At 34.5% G+C, this 21,476-nt stretch overlaps 1 protein-coding gene and 1 non-coding gene across 2 annotated transcripts; one reads left to right on the forward strand and one right to left on the reverse strand.

Annotated features, from left to right (window-relative positions):
- The first annotated feature begins 6,845 nt into the window (after positions 1-6,845).
- On the forward strand, positions 6,846-6,952 carry LOC128042622 (small nucleolar RNA R71). The gene has a single exon (XR_008198137.1). It is a non-coding gene; the product is annotated as a small nucleolar RNA R71 (small nucleolar RNA).
- Positions 6,953-15,999: 9,047 nt separating this feature from the next.
- Positions 16,000-18,410, reverse strand: LOC105789991 (two-component response regulator ARR12). Its single transcript, XM_012617357.2, has 5 exons — positions 18,106-18,410; positions 17,865-18,011; positions 17,408-17,782; positions 17,257-17,333; positions 16,000-17,171 (listed from the first exon to the last, which is right to left on the reverse strand). Exons 1-5 carry the CDS (start codon positions 18,233-18,235, stop codon positions 16,200-16,202), a joined length of 1,701 nt encoding a protein of 566 aa, XP_012472811.1. The 5' UTR covers positions 18,236-18,410; the 3' UTR covers positions 16,000-16,199.
- Positions 18,411-21,476: the final 3,066 nt, after the last annotated feature.

Raw genomic sequence — 21,476 nt, forward strand, 5'->3', positions numbered from 1 at the left:
TTCTTCTTTTGGGTGGTTATGAAAATTTCCAAAGAATTTGAGAGAAAAAGTGGGATTTCATAGTAAATGACCAAATTGTAAAGAAAAGAAAATTTTCTTTTCTTTCTCTTATTCTCACGTTGTAGCATGGAAAGATGAAGAGAATTCTTCATCTTTCTTTGCTTATATAATAAATATAATAATATAATTAAAAAAATCAAATCAAAATATTAATAAACTAATATTTATTTCTTTAATTAATCTAAAATATCACCAACATCATCATTGCCTTCTATATTTCTCTCTCTCTCTAATTTGACCATTTTTCCCTTTAAGATCTTTTAAAATTTCATCCTCGAGTCATCACTTAATTTGGTAAAATTACGATTTAGTCCCTCAAAATTCTTCACCTATTCAATTTGGTCATAATTCATCCATTTTTCTTAGTTTCTAGATCATTCCATCCTTAAAATATTTGCACTATTGGTCCTTCAACTTTTCATATTTACACTTTAACCCCTCAAATTTTGAATTTTTACTCTTGAACAACAAAACTTTTCTCACTTTTGCGATTTAGTCCTTTCTTGAATTAATATATCATAATATACTTCCCAATGTTGACATAACTCAAAATTTCCCTTTTTATCACTTTATTTCCTTATTTTATCAAATCAATGATAATATCTTACTTTCTTACTATAGTAATTTTCGAGGTATTACACTGTAGGCTTGCATAAAAAACAAATCCCCACCACTATAAAATGAGATGATACACAAATCAAAAGGTCTTTAAGAGGTTGTAATGGGGCTTAGGTTAAAGATGGTTAAAATCAAGATCGAATTGATAAATTACCAAACTAGAAAAATAACAAATGTTGAATTAAAAACAAGTGCATAAATCAAGAACTATTCAAGAATAAGAAAACAAACTTCTTCTCAAAATATGAATTTAACTATTCAAGCTCAATCATAGAACTAAATAATAATCAATATATATGTATATTCTTTTGATTTTTTCTTCTTCTTTTTAACAATAAGAAATACTTCAACAAATTAAACAAAAGAGCATAGTTAGGCAACTAACCAAATCAAATCTCGACAAAAATGGGGTCAATAAAACGGGAAAAATTCTCAACGAACAAAAAAATGTGTTATGGGTTAACATTAATGGGTAAATTAAGAAACGGTGTGTTAGGCTCAACGGGATTCACTAAGGGTTAATTAAAAAGGTAGGCTTTTTATGGGGTAAATGGGTTAAAACCTAAGTGCCTTTATCATCTCAGTATATCAAATCAAAGGTGTGGTTTCGACATGTATAATCGAAGCAAGTTCTAGAATAACAAATCAAATTGACACACTTATAACCAATAATAAAATGAGCAAGGAAAATGTATGCTCTAAAGGCTCAAAGTCTCACAAAAAATCATAGTTTTTGATGTTAATATTGCAAATCTCAAATTTCAAGATAATACTTTAATTTAGGGAAATAACATAAAAATTTTTAATTTCTAAAAAATAACTTATCATGCTTGATTCTCTCATGTCTTCAAGTTTGAATCAACCAATACACAATTATCAAAAAATTAATCTAAAACAAATCGACAAAAATTCCAAATCGACAAAAATTCATTCTAATGGAAGTATGAGAAAATTACTTAAATACGAGACATAATTCAGGGATTTTCTAATAATTATATAAATAACTTCCCCACACTTAAGATATACATTGTCCTCAATGTACAAACAAATATAATCACAGTATAAGTAAAATATCATAAGAGAGGGAGAAAACTCAAACTGCCCTGAATATTGGATGAAATCGCCAGAATGGTGAAAAGCGAAATTGTAGACAAATCTAGATGTAATGCATGATTCCGAGCAAACTAATAGGAAAATAAACACAAATAGTGAAGATAATAATTAAACGAAGTACAAGAAAATAAAAATAAAACAAAACAACTAAAAATAGAAATAAACATAAACATAAAAAATAAAATTAAATTAAAAATAAAACAAATAAAATCAATGATCCTTATCGTCGGAGGCATCAGTAGGGTGAGTCACAGGTGCTGAAGAAGAGATATGGAGGTGTTGACAGATCTGCTGCAGTGTCGCGTCAATACTATCGAACCTCTAAAAGCAGTGCTGCTCGAAGCGAGTGAACCGCTCGGAGAGGTTCTCTAATGTAACAACAGAAGAAACAGGACGGAGACTCGAAGGTGGATGATGAGGTGGGTCCTTGTGATGGAAAGAGATATCATCAGTGAAGTTCTTGGGTTCATTTTGAGAGTCAGAATGATATAGTCGGTATTGAGGAGGATCTACTCCATGAAGCTGCTCGATCATCCTTATATGAGTCATGCTCGATATTCCCTGTGGGGACATCTGGCCAGCTAGTGTAAGCGTAGAGGACTGCTCCGGTGTGTCGAGGAGACTGAAGTGTCGAGCTAGTCGAGTCACATAAGGGCCTAAACATATAGGACCCTTCCTGTTGCGGTCTATCTGATGGTGGAAGGCGAGGGCGATGAAGTAGGCTAAATAAAAAATATGCCCTGTGGCCATGCTCCATAAAAAAATATGCATTGGTGGTATTGACGACTCCGTGCTCTCCCTCCTACTAATTAATGTGTAAGCTAAAAGGGCATAAATATACTGCAAAGCTGGAGGGAAAGAAGTAGCCTTCGAGCGACTCGTGTCATAAGGTGTCGTACTCGCCGTAAGATCTACCCAACAACGAGATGACGAGTAGTAGATGTGGCGATGTAGGCGTAGAAAGTTCTCGACACTCATAAACTCTTCAGTGTACAGTCCCAAAGCAACGTCAAACTCAAGGACACTCATATGTCGGGCTAGGCCACCGAGTTAAAGGTAATGGTGCTCGGCTCGTCATGAGTCGTTATCACATGCTGGAGAGTAAATGTAGAGCAGAAATCCAAAGCCAACTTCATGTATATGGGCTCGATGATAGAAAAATCGATTCCACGGGGCTGTAGAAAGGAAAGCTAACTGGACCTACGCCAAAGCGGCCCAATTTATACATAGACCTAAGTCGAGTGGTCACAATTGAAGTAGCTAATATAAATCTTAATGGCGACCTACTGAAAATCAGGTATAGGGGTGGCGGGCTTCGACCGAAGCGCTCGAGGAGGAGGTTGTGCCAGGGGTCTTTCGCTTTTTTGAAGAGGAAACAGCGACCTTGGATTTACTGCGAAAGTTTGTCATGGTGTGCCTGAAAAATAAAATAATTCACTATCAAAAAAATAACATAAGCAATACCAAATAAACATATAGAGAGGCCGATAGAACAGTCGTGTAACGAAAACTATGACACTAAGAATCATCCTATGACGCTCAGCGTAAATCGAAACAACCTAAATAGAAAATCGACGCCTAAAACAATATTGATGAATATCAATCATGCATAAATTAGGTACTAAATATACTAAACATGCAAACTACTAAGAAATAATAATGAAGGAAAATAATAATAAGAAACGAAATGAAAAACTAAACACGATAAAAATAATGAAAGACCAGTAAAAATAATAAAAATAAATGATATATATAATAAGGAAAAGAATAAAAATATAAAATATAAAAACATAAGGCACATACTAAGAACAGTAACAATAAAAACAATAAACAAATAATTAAATTAAACTAATGATAAGAAAGGTAAGAATACTAAGAAAAATGAAATAATAATGATAGTAATGACAAGAAACAATTACAACTAGAAAAATAAAATAATATAACTAAAAATAATATTAAGTAATAAACAAATAAATAATAAAAACAGTGGGTGGTGACCGAAGCTACTAGCAGTGACGGGAACGTCGGTCGATGCACGGTGGAACGTGACAAGGCTAGGGGAAATGGTGGTAGAACAGGGCTATTTAGGATGGTGGGAGGTGCGTGTGTGTGGGTGAGGCATGGGTGCGCATCGAAGGGAGAGGGGGAAGGGATCGGGGTCAGTAAGGGACATGGCTTGCTTGGTGAAATGGGTGACAATGTGAGGGGGCTGTGATGTTAACTGGAGGTTCGTGTAGTTGGAAGGGGAAGCGGTTGTAGTGCGGGGTGTAGGAAGGTAAAGCTCGATGAGGGGGCGTGAGGATGGAAGGGAGGCGCGGCGATGGGGAGAAAAAGAGAAGGAGAAGGGGTTGTGGGGGTGATGAAGGAGAAGGCGGGATAAACGGCGATGGAATGGGGGTGACGATAGCTGGAATGTGGAGGGTAGGTGTCATAAATGATTTGGCCTAAAATGTTGGTCTATGCTATTTGATAATTTATTTAGTATAAAGCCATTGATGTTGGCTAATACTGATCAAGTTATATGTTCTTGATGATGCATTTTGTGGATGTGCAAGCTTTCATGACTTGATCGAAAAGTTAAAAAAAACTAATATATATATATAAGTCTTGGTTTTGTACAATTGCATGTGTTTATGTTCTAGAAATGCCTCGTACCCTGTTCCGGCGTCGAACACAGGTAAGGGGTGTTATAGTAGGCAAGCGGTGGTGGCTAGGGTATGTTGGGAAGTTGGGGGAAGAAGACAAAATAAAGGAAAAGAAAAGGGAGGCTAAGGTTTTTTTAAAGGTGACACAGTCGTGTAACTCACTGACTTGAAATAAAATCGAAAAAATTAGCTCTAGGGTTCACACGGATGTGTCGCATGGCCGTGTGGACTATTTTAGGCCGTGTAACAATCAAATTTTGGAAAGATTAAGTCCAAGGATCCACACGGCCAAGGGCATGCCAATGTGTCCAGGCCGTGTGAGTCACAAGGCCATGTTGCCAGGCCGTGTAACTCACTGTCGAACCCTTTATTGTGCACAAGGCCTGGGATTGGTCAAAATTAATTAGTTTTAAAAATAACATGAAATAAAATTAAGAGAATTAGTAGTGTTAACACTCGAGTTGCCTCTCGAGAAGTGCTTATTTAAAGTCTAAGCTTGACTTACCTTGTATTCGTACAGTCACGATGGTTTGCGGAGTCGAAACTCCTCTTTCTTGTTATCAATTCTATTATCAATATAAGTTTTAAGTCGAGTACTATTTACCTTAAATGTGCCAAATTTAGAATGAGTTACCTCGACTGTACTGTATAGGAAGACCTTCAATACCGTAAAGGGATTTGATCCGTTTGCATCAAGCACCGAAGTGGCAATTCGAGGATCTGTTTTATCTAGTAGTACCTTGTTCCCTACCTTAAATTAGTTGTTCCATCCACATGCTCATCATGGCGTCGCTTTGGCTCTCCATTGTGCTTTTTCGGGTTCTCCTTAACATGTGTCCACCATTCATCCACATGGTTACTTATATTAACAAAACCTATAAAATCATCTCGGTCACTAGATGTCTTAACAGAATCACGAGCTTGGATAGTAATCGTTTCGTCACTTACACAAAGTACTAATTCACCCGTACCAACATCAATTATAGTTCTAGCAGTTGTTAAAAAGGGCCAAACCTAAAATCAAAGGTACGTCACTATCCTCATCCATGTCTAAAACAACAAAATCAACTGGGAATATGAATTTATCAATTTTTACAAGAATATCTTCAATAATACCTCTAAGAAATCTAATGGTTTTATCTGCTAATTGAATACTCATCCTAGTTTGTTTGGGTTTCCCAAGACCTAATTTTTTAAACATTTTATAGGGTATAACATTAATACCATCCCCTAAATCAGCCAAAACATTATTATTATTCAAACTACCAATTAAACAAGGAATAGTAAAACTCCCTGGATCTTTCAATTTGTTGGGTAGTTTATTTTGCAATATGGCCGAGCAAACTGCATTTAACTCTACAGTCGACGAATCATCTGACTTCCTTTTGTTCACCAAAAACTCCTTTAAAAATTTAACGGAATTGGGCATCTGTGAAAGAGCTTCAATAAACGGTAAATTAATATGTTATTTTTTCAGAAGTTTAAGAAATTTACCAAATTGTTCGTTCGTGTGGTCTCTCTTCGTCACGTTAGGATATGACACTCGAGGTTTATATTCTTTACCAACTGATTTTTGCTCATTCTGGCTCACCTCAACCTTACCGTTACTTACCACAATTTCTTGCCTCGATTCTGGTTTATATTCAACTAACCCTTCTTCATCTCGCACAGTAATTGCATTAAGTTGTTCCATTGGGTTAGTTTTAGTATTGCTAGGCAAACTACATTGTAGTCGTTTTGAAATTAACTTAGCAAGTTGGCAGATTTGATTCTCGAGTCCTAGAATCGATGCTTGTTGGTTTTTAAGTACTGCTTCAGTGTTTTGAAAGTGGGTTTCTGACACTGAGATAAACTTTGTCAGCATCTCCTCAAGGTTCGATTTCTTCTCTTGCTGGTAAGTTTGTTGTTGGAAGCCTAGAGGGGGTTGTGCTATTTGATTTCCTTGACCACCCAAGAGAAATTGGGATGGTTCCTCCAACCTGCATTATAGTGGTTACTATAAGGGTTATTTTGAGGCCTAGAATTATTACCCATATAATTGATTTGTTCGTTCTCTGTGCTAGGACCGTAGGGTAAGCATTCTAGATTGTTCATTCCACCTCTATTTGTATCGCATTGCATCACCGAATGTACCTGCGTAGAAACATATAAATAATAAATTTTCTTATTTGATTGTTCTACCTGATTTGATAACTTGGTGACTGCATCTAAGTTGAAAACACCGGCTGCTTTTATTAGCTTTGTCTTCATGACTTGCCACTGATAATTATTTAATGTCATCTCTTCTATAAACTCATAAGCCGCTTCAGGTGTTTTATTGTTAAGTGTTCTACTGGCGCTGCATCGATCAACTGTTTAGTTGAGGGATTCAAACCGTTATAGAAGGTTTGAACTTGTAACCATAAAGGTAACCCATGGTGAGGGCAACATCTCAACAAGTCCTTATACCTCTCCCATGCATTATATAGGGTCTCTAAATCGATTTGAACGAAGGAAGAGATATCATTCCTCAACTTAGTTGTCTTAGTCGGTGGGAAGTACTTTATAAGGAACTTTTCGGTCATTTGATCCCATGTAGTGATGAAACCTCGTGGTAAAGAATTCAACCACTATTTAGCTTTGTTCCTCAATGAGAAAGGGAATAACCGTATGCAAATTTCGTGGTCAGAAATGTCATTTATCTTGAAAGTATCACAGACTTCTAGAAAATTAGCCAAATGAGTATTTGGATCTTCGTCTTGCAAACCATCGAACTGAACAAACTGTTGTATCATCTAAATAGTGTTCGGCTTCAGTTCGAAATTATTTGCAGCAATGGTGGATCTCATAATACTCGATTTAGCCCCAGTTAGAGTGGGCTTGGCATAATCGTACATAGTACGAGGAATAGGATCTGGATTTTCAGGATTTGCAGCAATTGCAGGAGGTAGTTGATTATTCTGATTATCACCTATTTTCTCAGTAATAATAATGTCTAGGGGTGTTCATTCGGTTAACCGACCCGAAATTGCTATAACCGAATTAACCGACCTTCCAAATTTTTTAACCGTTAACCGAACCGAATTTTTTTCGGTTAATAAGGTCGGTTAACCGAATTAACCGAAAATTATGTGTTTTTTTATTTTTGGTTAAAAATTACCCGAATTACCCGATTAACCGAATTAACCGAATTACCCTAAAATTACCCGAATTACCCGAAAATTACCGAAAAAGTTCGGTGTTGAGCTTGAGAAAAAATTGGGCCGGGTTTAATTTGACCTATTTTAGGCCCTACCCTGCAAAATTTGGTTTACTCGATTTTTTTCGGTTAACCGACCGGTTTCGAACCGATTTAACCGTTAACCGAAAAAATCAAAAAAAATTAACCGACCCCAGACCGAATTTTTTCGGTTAACCGACCGATTAACCGAACTCGATCGGTTAACCGAAAAAAATCGGGTTAACCGAATTATGCACAGCCCTAATAATGTCCTCTTGCTTGTCTACTATATTTTCTCGACTCTGCCTTACTTCTCTACGGTTTCTGCGAGCTATACTTTCAATTTCACTGTCAAATAATAATAGTCCTGACGGATTTCTTCTAGTCATAAACTAAAGGAACCTGCCAGAAGTAAATAAAAGAAAAGAAAAATTAGAATGCAAAAATTAAGCTAGAAAAAACAAAAAAACAAAATGCAATAAAAATAAATGGCTAAATTAATAAAAATCAAGTGTTCCTAATATTTTACTCCTCGACAACTGCGCCAAAAACTTGATGGTCACTAACTAACTATAAATACGACTAAGGCAAGCACACCTATCGAATAATAGTATAGTTATGGTGAGTAGGGAATATCATATCCACGAGGACTAAAAGTACTAGTAATTTCTGTTCTTCTATTATTTAGCCGACAAATTGGGGTGATTGTTTTTAATTGAAAGTTACTAATCTAATTTAACTAAGAATGCAGCAGAGAATGAAATAGGAAAATAATCGAAGATAACCAATGAGAAAGATAATACCCAGGAAAGAATCCACTTAGACTTCACTTATTATTCTGAATCTGAATTAAATGATTTATTCACTTGTGTCTTGATTCGTAGAAATCCCTAAATTATGTTAATATCTCTTTCGAGAGTAAGAACAACTGACTCTAGGTTGATCAATTGAAATCTCTTTCAAATTAAAATCCCTATTGTCGCATTAACTCGATCTATAGATTCCCCTATAAGGTTTGACTCTAATCAGGTAGATTTATGTCGTCCTATTTTTAGGATTGCATGCAACTCCACTCAATTATGCTAGATCTACTCTTAAACAGAGACTTTTGCTCCACTAAAATTAGCACATTAAACATGAATTAATATCCCAAAAATATTAAAACACGAAATAAGCATACATAATTGAGAACAAGAATCAAGTATGTATCGTGTAAAAATAGAAATTAAATAATAAGATTCATCAATGGTTTCATCCACCCTAGGTATTTAGGGAATTTAGTTCACAATCCTGAATACAAACATCTCAAAGTTAGGATAACCACAAGACATAAAGAAACTCAATAAAACTTCGGAAGAAATTAAATAGAGATCTTCGATCTCGAGAGAGATCTTCGATCTCGAGGGAGATCTGCTTCCGAGTTGATTCTGAAGGCGTTCTTCGGGTGTTTTCTTCGATCTTCTCTGATTGCCCCATTAGGTCCTCTTCTAATTGGTATTTATAGACTTTAGAATGCTCAGAAAGCCTAAAAATTAGGTTTTTCTGCCTATTTGAGAAACAGGGTGCGAAATCGACACTGGCTGGCACATGAGCGTGTGGCCAACCCGTGTGGCTCACACAGGTGTGTGGCCTGCCCATGTGGAAATGCCCAAGCTGTGTGCATCCTGAAAACAGCTCTATTTGTCTGATTTTGGCTCGTTTTTCGCTCATTTCGCTCCCAAATGCTTTCCTAAGTATAAAAACATGAATTTAAAGGATTAGGAGCATCAAATTCACTAATTTACATAATTAATCATCTAAAAACACATTAAGAATGTGATTAAAATATGTTACTTTTACAACTTATCAATGGCTCACTCCTATCTTCTTATTTTTGTCATATATAAGTCTTAAAATGCCTGAAAAACCTAAAAATCGTGTTTTCTCGTTAGTTTAGAGTGCAAATCATGAAATTGACACGGCCTGCCACATAGCTGTGTGGCAACCCGTGTGGCTCACACGGCCGTGTGTCCAGGCTGTGTGGAATGGTTCAACCCGTATGGCTCCTATAACTCGCTTCGATTTTCCATTTTTTGTTCGCTTTTCGCTCTTTTTGCTTTGAAATGCCCTCATAAGTATAAAAACATGAATTTAAAGGATTAGGAGCATAGAATTCACCATTAACATCGAATAATCACCCAAAAATGCATTAAAAACAAGATTAAAACATGTTACTTTTAGCACTTATCAATTACCACATATTAAGTAAACAAAACATTTTGTACTTTATTCAATTTAGTCCCTATTTTGATATTGAACCTCAATCATAGTAAATCAATTTAAATAGCCATTGCTAACTCACCTCGATACCATGTAATACAACATGTCATGATTATGCAATAAATAAATTGTCCCCGAATCATAGAAATATAAACTTGAATTCCAAGCTACTCGTCAACTACTTTGGATTTTTCTTTCCCTCTCGACAAATTCAGGTCAACATTAGCTACGAATAATCACAAAACCTATAGTAATGTAAATTTCTAGTCAATTTTCAATTTACACAATTTTTGCAATTTATTCAATTTAATCCTTAAAATCGGGACTAACATAACTTTCAATTTAAATATTCGGATTGAAATCCTATTTCACAGTTACTCATTACAGATCTCCTATTTCTTATTCCTACTATCAATTTTACATTTTATTCAATTTGATCCCTAATATGCAAAACTATCAATTAAGCTTTACAATTTAGTCATTTTCTTCAACTAAACTTAATTTCTATTAATTCAACACCTAAAAGTTCAAGAAATCAACAATGATATCTTTCTAAAACTTTAAAATTTTTACAAATTGGTACATGGGCAAGAAAAGACCTAAATAATTTACCAATTTTAGTCGAACATTTCAAAGCTTCCACATGGTTTTTCTTTCTTTTTCCCATCGTGTCTTTATGAAGAAGATGATATTACTCATCTTTTCCCACTTTCTTTTACATATATACCTTGTTTTGTTGTTAATTAAACTTAATTAATTAAGTTAATTTTGATTGATTAAACCTAAACCTTTAATTAAATAAACTAATGGAATATTACATCACTATCCATTAACATTCATTTTATTTTGGTTTAATTTCCATTTTAATCCCTTAGTTAATTGCAATTTAAGTTCTCAAGTCATTTCCTAATTAAAAATCTATAGCCTTTGAACTTTTACAATTTAGCCCCTGAACCTTAATTAATTACTAATTCGGCTAAATTAATTATCCAAATTTCAATTCATCAATATACTAGCTCTGTAAATATCCCTACTAAATATTTAAGGACTCAATTTATGAAAATGGAGTCCCAAAACCACATTTTTCGAATCACTGGAAACCGAGTCCTTACAAAATTGGACAAAAAAAAGCTTAGGTGCCAAATTAAGAAAAAAATGTCAAGTTCAGATACAATATGGACACAAAAAAATTTAAGTACCAAATTACAAAAACGTATCAAGTTCAATTACCAAATGTTATATTAAGCCAAAAATTATTACTACATTGCTGAGTTTTTTTTTCTTTTTTAAAAAGAGAATGATGCCTAATTATTATTATTTTAGCTAGAGATACTTTGCTGAATTTTTTAATTTAGCAGAAATTATAATATAATCGATATATTTTTCAGATTTTTTTAAAAGTTTTAAATTTTTTTTTAAAATACAAGCATAAAACTCCAACACGTAACTATTGAATACTATATATGGGCCATTGATTTAGCAACCATCGGCCATCCACGTCAAGTTTCAATTCAGAGGTAACAAAATGGAACTTAAACAACATATAGGCCATTTGAGAAGAAATTGTATGAAACTGTGATTCCATATCATTTACATCCACTGGTGTTCAACCAAGAGATGAACCATCAAAGTAAGGAGACTTTTCGTTGCTTTGGATGCAAGCGAAAGGTGAAGGGTCCAAGCCTTAGCTGTTCAGATTGTGAGTTTTTCCTTTATAAGGAATGTGTTGAAGCTTCCATGGAGATTTAACACCCTTCCTTTCATTCGAACCACCCTCTTATTTTTCTCCAACCATTATCTCTTGAAGAAAAAATAACTTGGTGCAACGCTTGCAACCGATTAATTACTAGAAAGGGATTTAGTTATTGTTAAGTATGACTCCTATTTTCAGTCAAATTTGAGAAATAATCTTTTAGTTAAACTCTGTTTATTTGTTTCAGTCAAACACTGATTAGTTTAGACTATTTTATTATTATTTGACATATGAATTTAGCCTATAAATAGGCTCTTTTACAACCTTAGTAAAAACACCCATTAGATTAGAACTCATAACACATTCAGAGAATTTTGTGTTTACGTTTTGAGGGTTCTTTGTTTTTCGAGTTTTCTGGGTTTAGTTTTATCTCCATCTTTTGTACTCTTCATTCTTTTGCCATTATAGTAAAATTATCTTTGCCCGTGGTTTTTTATCCTCTTTGGAGGGGTTTTTCCACGTTAAATTTGTGTGTTCAATTTCTCAATTTATTCCGTTATTTTACTTGTTTGTTGCTTAATTTGGTCGATCCTAACAAGTGGTATCAAAGCTAGTTCAAAGATCAACCCATTCAGATATGGCAACAACAAGGTTTGAAATTGAGAAGTTTGATGGTGAGACAAATTTCACTCTGTGGCAAGTTCAGATGATGGCAATTCTAGTTCAATCCGGTTTGAAAAAGGTTGTTACCGGGAAAAAGCCTGAGAATCTAAATAAAACAGAATGGAAGAGATTGATGAAAAGGCATTGTCTGCAATCCAGTTGTGCCTCGCGAATACGGTATTGTAGGAGGTATTGATAGAGAAGACCTCATCCGCCTTGTGGAAAAGGTTAGAAACTCTTTATGCAACTAAGTCTCTGGCTAACCGTTTAGTGTTGAAACAACGTCTATTTACGTTTCGCATGAACGAATGTGAGCTTCTTAGAGATCACATCAGTCAATTCATTACTCTTTTAAATGATTTAAAGAACGTTGAAGTTCGTATTGATGATGAAGATCAAGCTATGCTATTATTATGCTCTTTACCCCCTTCATACAAGTCTTTCAGGGAGACCCTGATTTATGGCAGAGACAAAATCTCGTTCGAAGATGTGAAGGGTCATTTGTTGAGGAAAGACAAAATCGACAATGAGCTTCATTTGGATAGCAAGGCAGATAGGCAAGCTTCCGTTTTAGTAGCATCAAAGAAACGAGACAAAAGGTGTCGCTATTGTAAAAAGTTAGGTCACGTCAAAGCAGATTGTTATAAACTGTGAAATAAAAGAGCTGCTAAGAGTAACGAGGAAGATGTAGCTGGTGCTAATTTGGCCGATGAAAGCGGTGATGATTTCTTGTTAGTGTCAACGAGCGATAACTCCAAGCTCACGTCCAAGTGGATCCTAGATTCGGGATGTTCTTTCCACATGTGTCCCAATAGAAAATGGTTCTCTACATACAGTTCGGTTGAAGGTGGAGTTGTGCGCATGGGAAATGATTCATTTAGTAAGGTAGTTGGTATTGGAACTGTTAAAATCAGGACACACGATGGGACAATTAGGACACTCTCAGATGTCAGGTATGTACCTGATTTATGAAAGAATCTAATTTCCTTGAGTATTTTAGACTTGAAAGGATGCAAAATCAACATCGAGTCGAGCGGTATTAAAGTATCTCGTGGAGCTCTCGTTTTGTTAAAAGGTAAAAGAACTGGCAGTCTTTATATTCTGGAAGGTTCTACAGTGACCGGTGAAATCGGATTTCCCTCATCCGTTACAGAGTCGAAGTCAACTCATTTGGAGCGGAGGCAACTTGGTCATAGGAGGGAAAAATGTATGACCGTTTCGTTGAAGAGAGGTTCTCTTTTGGATGCAGGTTTTGAAAAGTTAGGGCACTGTGTTCGTGAAAATCAGACCCGAGTTAGTTTTGATTTGGCAGTGTACAAGTCGAAGGCTAGAAGTCTTCTAGTTTCTAAGCACAGATTCGACTCAGTTAATTCCCTGCATAGTTCAAGATAGGCTCGTGGCGGGCTTTGGCAAAGATGGCGTTGTGGAAATATGAGTCAATGTGGAGATTTGTTAAGTATGACTCCTATTTTCAGTCAAATTTGAGAAATAATCTTTTAGTTAAACTCTATTTATTTGTTTCAGTCAAACACTGATTAGTTTAGACTATTTTATTATTATTTGACAATGAATTTAGCCTATAAATAGGCTTTTTTACAACATTAATAAAAACACCCATTAGATTAGAACTCATAACACATTCAGAGAATTTTGTGTTTACGTTTTGAGAGTTCTTTGTTTTTCGGGTTTTCGGGGTTTAGTTTTATCTCCATCTTTTGTACTCTTCATTCTTTTGCCATTATAGTAAAATTATCTTTGCCCGTGGTTTTTTATCCTCTTTGGAGGGGTTTTTCCATGTTAAATTTGTGTGTTCATCTTCTCAATTTCTTCTGCTATTTTACTTGTTTGTTGCTTAATTTGGTCGATCCTAACAGTTATCATTGTTCCTTTTGTGAAATTGCCTTTCACCTCAAATGTAGTTTTCTTCAACGTGACACTTTTGGAAACTTCATAGAGATCCTCCATTTCACCCATCAACATCCATTGCTTTTCATTGATAACCATAATTATCTACTTCGACATATTTCTTGTTCCGGTTGTTCAACCACATTGGTGGATAATTCATATAGTTGTTCCCATTGTAAATTCTTTTTTCACAAAAGATATGTTGAATTACACCTTGAAATCAGTCACCCTTGTTATGGCGAACACCAACTTGTTCTCGAGTTTGAGCCGAACCTTTGTCTTTGCAACCTTTTCCGAATCAATCAAATAGGATTGTTTTATCATTGTTCAATTTGCAATCTTAACTTTCATAGCAAATGTGCTTGGCCACCAACTATTATTAAAGATAAAAAAAACATCATGAACACCCATTTACTTTGTTGTCGAGGCCAAATTCATTCACTTGTGATGTGGCACCTAGGGTGAAAATGTTTCCTATATTTGTTCTACATGCAGCATTCAAGTTCATAAGGATTGCATTTCATTGCCTTGCTTCATTAGATTTACCCAGCACCGTCATCACCTTTCTCGCAACTTTTTCCTTTCCATACGTTGCCATAATTCTAGAATTTGGGACTGCAGAATCTATTATAAGAAGGTAGATATGGAACATGGGAGTTATTGTTGTTCTCGACCAGATTGCGATTTCGTTATCCATGTCAAGTGTGCCACTTCTGAGGCGAGCAAGTTTTGGTACAATGTAACTGAGTTTGAGAATCCAAATGAATTCACTGAACTCGATGAATTTGAGAATTTAATCATTCCTGTTCTTCAAGAAATCAAAGTTGGGGACAATGTTGTAGCTGCAGAGATAATACATTCTAGTCATGATCAACACAGCTTGACATTCAACGACGAGATCAATTATAATAAGATTTGTAATGGGTGTCTGATGCACATCTTTTCTTCATTTTAGTATTGTTCATGTTGTGATTTCTTTCTCCATAAACTATGCGTTAAATCGCTGAGGAAGACTTTGCTATGGTTCTCGCAAAACCACTTCATGCTTCTCACAGATGGAATTTTTAAATGCTGGTTGTGTGAGTATGATTGTAGTGGTTTCTCCTATGAAGAAGAATATAGCGATGGCCTTGTTGTCTGCCTTCAATGTGCAACAACTCCTCACAGTTTTACGTATCAAACAAAAGAATCACATTACCTCTTCTATGATGTGGAAAATAGAAGTGATTGCAGTGCTTGTGGTAGACGTAGATACAATGAAAGTTCCAACATATGCAAAGATGGCGACTTTGTTTTGAATTCAGGATGTGTTACATTGCCAAAAACTTCTCGGCATAGCTGTGACGAACATCCTTTGAAGCTTTTTTATGGAGATAGCAATGACTATCCACTCCCATCATTGGTGTGACATATGTGAAAAAGAAAGAGACTCGAAGCTTTGGTTTTATCATTGTAATGCATTTCAAATGTGTTTTCGAGAATATCAATTTATCAAGTTTGGTAGTAAATACAAATATAAAAATCACACCTTCTCACTTTCGTCTAAAAAATTGACTGTGACCTATGCGAAAAGTGTAGAAAGTCCTGCCAAGTTCAAGATCTGACCCTTGAGCAACTTTGTTGCTCGTTGAAAATGCTTACACTTGTCTAGTATTTTTCACAGTTTACTATCATTAGCAGTGACATTAATGTTTATATTGTTTATCTCTATCAAATTATATTTTGCACAAAATATTAGTCAAATCATCCAATGCATTGCTTTCATCTTACATTGCAATGTAAAATTCCCCTTCCAAACAACATTAAAATAATGAAACTAAGAATTTGACCAAACAAATTCAATCAAAATTCACATTCTACAATTCAAATTAAATGAGAGAATAGATCAAGTATCAGTTCTAAGAGACCTTTTATTTGATCTACTTATTCACCCATATATACAAATTTACTGCTAAAGTCTAAAACTGATAATCAATACTTTATATTCTAACTAACTAGAAAAAATAAAACTAAAAAACTGACTAATAATAATCTACCTGTTTCATCATTGCAATTCCCAGAGATCTTCCAATAAACCAATGTTATAAGGTATGTGACTCCCCTGTTCCCATGGTTCCAACATTAGGTACCCTTCCTTGTCAATTATTGATTGTTCCATAGCTGAGTTGTCAATGAAACTCGACGGTCCGATAGAATCCGAGTCCATCGAGTTATTTTGGTCCAAGCACAGGCCAAACTGAACCATAGTACCACTAACAGGGATTGAAGAGTTCATTGAGCAAGGTGTAACATTTGATTGGTAGGGGGAATTCCATTCTTGAGGAGCACTTGTGATTAATTCCCCAGCATTACAGTTGATCGGGATTGGTTCACATTGTAAATCCGCATTTGATTCCCGATTAGAAGCCGGAGCTAAGGGAGCAAAGTCCGATAAAGTATTCCCGTTTCGGAAGCCTATTGCAGGAACAATATCTCTCGAATTACCGGCTTGCTGAGAGCTTGCTTCTAACATCAAAGAGTGGCTTGTGACACCAAGAAGTGGATTACCGGAGAATCCGGTTATTGTTGCATCTATTAAACTGCTAGAAACGGGGAAAACAGTTGTACTATCAGCAATCGGCAGCTCTCCAATGTGGCTAACACCATTGTTAGTTTGTACTTGATCAAGTTCTAGTGACATAGGCAGGCCTTGTAGAATGTTAGCATTATGGATTCCAGAAACAAAAGATTGCAACTTGCTCTGATCATTACCGGAATTAACCGCGCTTTGCCCATGACCTGATCGAATAGTTCCAGGAGATGGAAGGCTGCGTATAAGCAGCCCAGCATGCGTGTTCAATCTTCCAAGCACACCCCTAGGTGGGAAAGATCTAAAGGCTGCATTATGAAGCTGATTAGATCCGGCCAAGGTATGAAAATTCCCAAGTCCATTTGGAGACCTCATCCGTACAGCGGCTGCAATGTTCACTTGTTGGTTTGCCGCACAGCTGATTCTTTTCAGGTAAAGCCTAAATTTCTGCAACCAAAAGAAAACCGACAGTTAACTTGGTGATAACTTTTGGATCATCGTAACTATGAGCAGAAAAGGTACGGATGAGTGCCTGCAGATGGCTGCCAACATTTTGTGTGGTAAGCTTTTCCACATTCATCAATTCCAGGATCTTTTTAGGAGTAGCATCTGCATCACATCAACGCGAAAACTGTTACAAGATCAAAAACTTCATACACAAGTAATCAGGTAGTGGAACATACTCTTCATGCCCAACTGATTAACCGCTGCAACGAATTTACTGTGCAACTCAGCTGACCAAACAATACGAGGTTTTTTTCGAATCGATGGATCCTCATTCTCATCCCTCTCCTCGTCCTCGTCTTGATCTTTCCGCTTTTTCTTTAACTTCCCATTGTTACCAATGCTTCCCATCCCTACAGCCTCACCGCTATCGGCACGAAGCTTGTCTTGGCTATCGGAATTATACCGATCTTTCCTCTCGAACCTCTTCCTCCTGACTACATGTTGCCATATATTGTTTAACTCTTCGATTCGAACAGGTTTCAGCAAATAATCACAAGCTCCATGAGTAATCCCTTTCATGACAACATTGGTATCACCATTTGCAGATAACACTGAAACCATTTTATCAAAATCAAAAGTTTAAACTCGAATTTAGAAGAAACCATAAAAGCAGAGTATCATTACTTAGCTTACTTATGACAGGCAAGTCCATCTCGAGTCCGACAAGCTCAAGTAACTTAAAACCATCCATGTCGGGCATATGAACATCACAAATCACTAAATCAAACTTGTTTTGCCTCAACAATTTCAATGCTGTAATAGCTTGATTTGTTGTGGTAACTGCAAATTACACATTCGAACCATTTTTTTTTTCAACATTTTCAAAAGATTCAATTGAATCATGATAAGAAGAATAGCAAATTAAAAATCTAACCATTGTATTTGCATCGACGAAGCAGAGTCTCGAGCAGTAAAAGACAAGTTGGATCATCATCAACGGCCAAAACTCGAATGCCAATGGGAAACTCATCATTTGTTTCATTGATTATTCGCTCTACTCTCATATTTTCTTTAATATCAAAACTCTTTGAATAAAATCTAAAAACTAAAATGAAAAAGAAAAAATTGAGAATGAGTAAGTGATTGATGAGTTTAGAATAAAGAAAAAGAAAATTTTGCTTTTAATATTCTAATCTTTGGGATTTTTTTTCTATATAAACTCTAAGTTAAATATGGAAATTTAGTATGAAAACTGGAAGACTTAACTAACCTTTTTTTATTTTAGGCTGAGTTTAAGGAATCTAGTAACTGAAATCACGTTGAAGAAATTCAACAAATTTTAAGAAATATTAATTTGAGAAAATAAATCTTTCATATTAAAGACCAAGATTATGATGTTCTTTCCTCTTTAATTGAACCAGTTAATGTTCTATCTTTTGAATGCCTGTCAACACCTATGCTATACACATTATAATTTCCATACCAACAAATTTAAGAATATATATCTTACGTTGAATGTAGTCGTACAACATCAACTATGGTTAATGATGCCAATATATAGATAAATCTACAAACAATGTGGGTGCCAAGTAAAGTTATTATAAGACTTGGAACTTGTCCATTAGACTACTTTTTTTTTATATATAAATTGTACAAAATTATATATAAATCACAGGAATTTAATTATATATTTTATAATAGTTAAAATGTAATTTAGCTTAATGGTTTTAAAGGATTAAATCAAAATTTTATCATTTTAGGAGGTCAATGTACTATTTTATAACTTTATCCATTTTAAAAGGTAAAACTGTAATTTTCCTATTTTAGGAAGGGCCAGTCTCCACAAAAATAGAAATATTTTCATTTAAGCCCTTTAAAATTATTAAAGGTAAAATTGTACTTTGGCCCCTAAAATGATAAAATTTTGATTTAACCCTTTAAAATGATAAAGATATAGGCTAATTAAAATGGTGAAATTGCATTTTCCTATTGTAAAATTACAATTTAATTTCAGTCCTCCTAAAAAAATTTTGACTTTGCCCTGGTACCGTCCTTGTATATGGGAAATTATACATTGGGGTACAACTTAAGTTATTTTATTTACTTTCCTAACTTTTAGTAAGCTTAATATTTTAACAATTTTTACGTATGTTTAGATAAAATTTAAAATATTTAACTATTTATTTTATATATAAAAATTCAATTGTTAAATACATATTAATATTTTGAAGGGCATAATAGAAATATTGAACAAATATTGAGAGTGTATTTCACTATATATGGTTGTTAGGCCCATATGCCACATTGACCAAAAAGTGCAACAAAATGAATGAGTAATTAAGCAAATGATAAATGTAGTATTAAAACAAAATCGAATTTAAAGTTTAGGTTTTAAATGAGTTAACCATCACATTTATTTTAGTAACACATCAACATTGCTTAAATTGTTATTATCGTAAATTATCTTATCAACTCAACAACCTGAATTTCCATATTATTTGTAATATGGGTTTTAGATTAATTATGGAAATTATAAATGACTTAGTCTATTGTTATTTTTGGATACAAGGAATCATAATCATGTACTCTCTTTTATATTTAAGTCATGGTCAAAATAAAATTGACCGTAATTATTGGCAATCCTCTGTCATTCAATATTTACCTGTATTTTTATAACTTTTCTAATCTTTTGGATCATTTCTACATTTTGACCCTTCTTAATAATTAACTACCGTTTTTTAATATCTAAAATCAATATTTCCAAGAATATTTTACTTTCCCATAATGATAGGTTTCTAAGAATTTGACGTTCCACCCCTCTCCATATTTTACCCTTGCAATAAGGATCAAATTGCAAATCAAAATTTATTTGAAAAATAAAATTCAAGGTATGAGCTTTTTGTTTTTCTTCAGTTCAATTTTGATTAATCTTACATTTAATGATTTGTGATCTCATGCAGTCTAAATGGAACCAAAATGTGCATAAAAACCCGAGGGTATGTGCTACAATTGGCAACATATTCAAATGAATTTCCCTGAATGCATACACTTGTCTCCTTATAAAACACGCTTAACTTACTTTTGTTTTTACCATGTTCTTCTACTTTAAATCAACACAATTTACTTCGGCGTATGTTTATATCATAACTATTGGTTTATTTGCAGATTGAGTCCCTTCACCCTAAGAAAATTATGATGCACATACCTCACAATTTAATCCTTTCACTGAAAGATATTATTTTCATATCTATTATATATTTTAAAAAAACAAATACAACAAGTTATACTATTTGAATAAACATAAATCTTAATAATTAAACTTATTTAAATATTGTACATTCATCTTAAATGCATTTTAATGTTATTAAATCAAAATTTCTCAAACATCTTTACAATTTGGTTCAGTGGAAATAAGTGGGATGATGATCTCTATAATGGCTAAGGAAATGTATTGTTTTTTTACCAACCTGAGTTGGGGATAATTTCTTAACTCCGCTCCATGTTGACAGATGGTTGAGGAGTTGTGAAGATGTCAACGGAGGAAGGGGGATTTACTAAAAGATTTGAACGTGAAAATTGTGGCAGCTACATCGGAACACCTTAAGAACGTGATGAAGCCATGACCGCTCTGTATAATTTGAAAACGGCTTCACTTTTAAGTTTGAAAAGAACATAATTTGAAGGTGACTCTTTGAGTACCATTTAAGGGCTCAAATCCATGGTGATGGAAGGGCTACTTTGGAGTCCGATCATGCATCCCTATCCATAAATTTAATCTTATAGTTATGGTTTCCACTCTCATATGCGAGGGTAATTACAATGAGGTACCATCTTGGATATATAGTAAGTAATGAAAGAGAGGACAGCTGAGGGACAGATGTTAATCACTTCAAAGGATGGTCATCTACTTCATCTCATCTCATATTTTCACCAACATTGTTTACTTACTTTCTGCGTTACAAACTTCTCACTAACTTAAACATCAAACATCGTTTCGGAACATTAGCTTTACCATATTTTATTTTATTGTTGTCTTACAAGAACTAAATATATAAATCCATCTCTAAACTTGATCCATCATCACCAAATCCCATTAAAAAAAATCACCGCTATAGGATTTTGACCAAAAAAATACAAATACTTGGATTGGAAGCTCCAACCCTATTGTACAATATTTTGAAAACCAACTACAATTATGCTCTAGTTTCTATTTTAAAAAATAAATATGAAATTCTTCTCATTTCGAATATTTTTATGAAAACAAGTCAACCTTGTTAAACACGGTTTAGTAAATGTGTGATTAGA

Source organism: Gossypium raimondii, chromosome 7 (genome assembly GCF_025698545.1).
Source record: "Gossypium raimondii isolate GPD5lz chromosome 7, ASM2569854v1, whole genome shotgun sequence".
NCBI lineage: Eukaryota > Viridiplantae > Streptophyta > Magnoliopsida > Malvales > Malvaceae > Gossypium > Gossypium raimondii.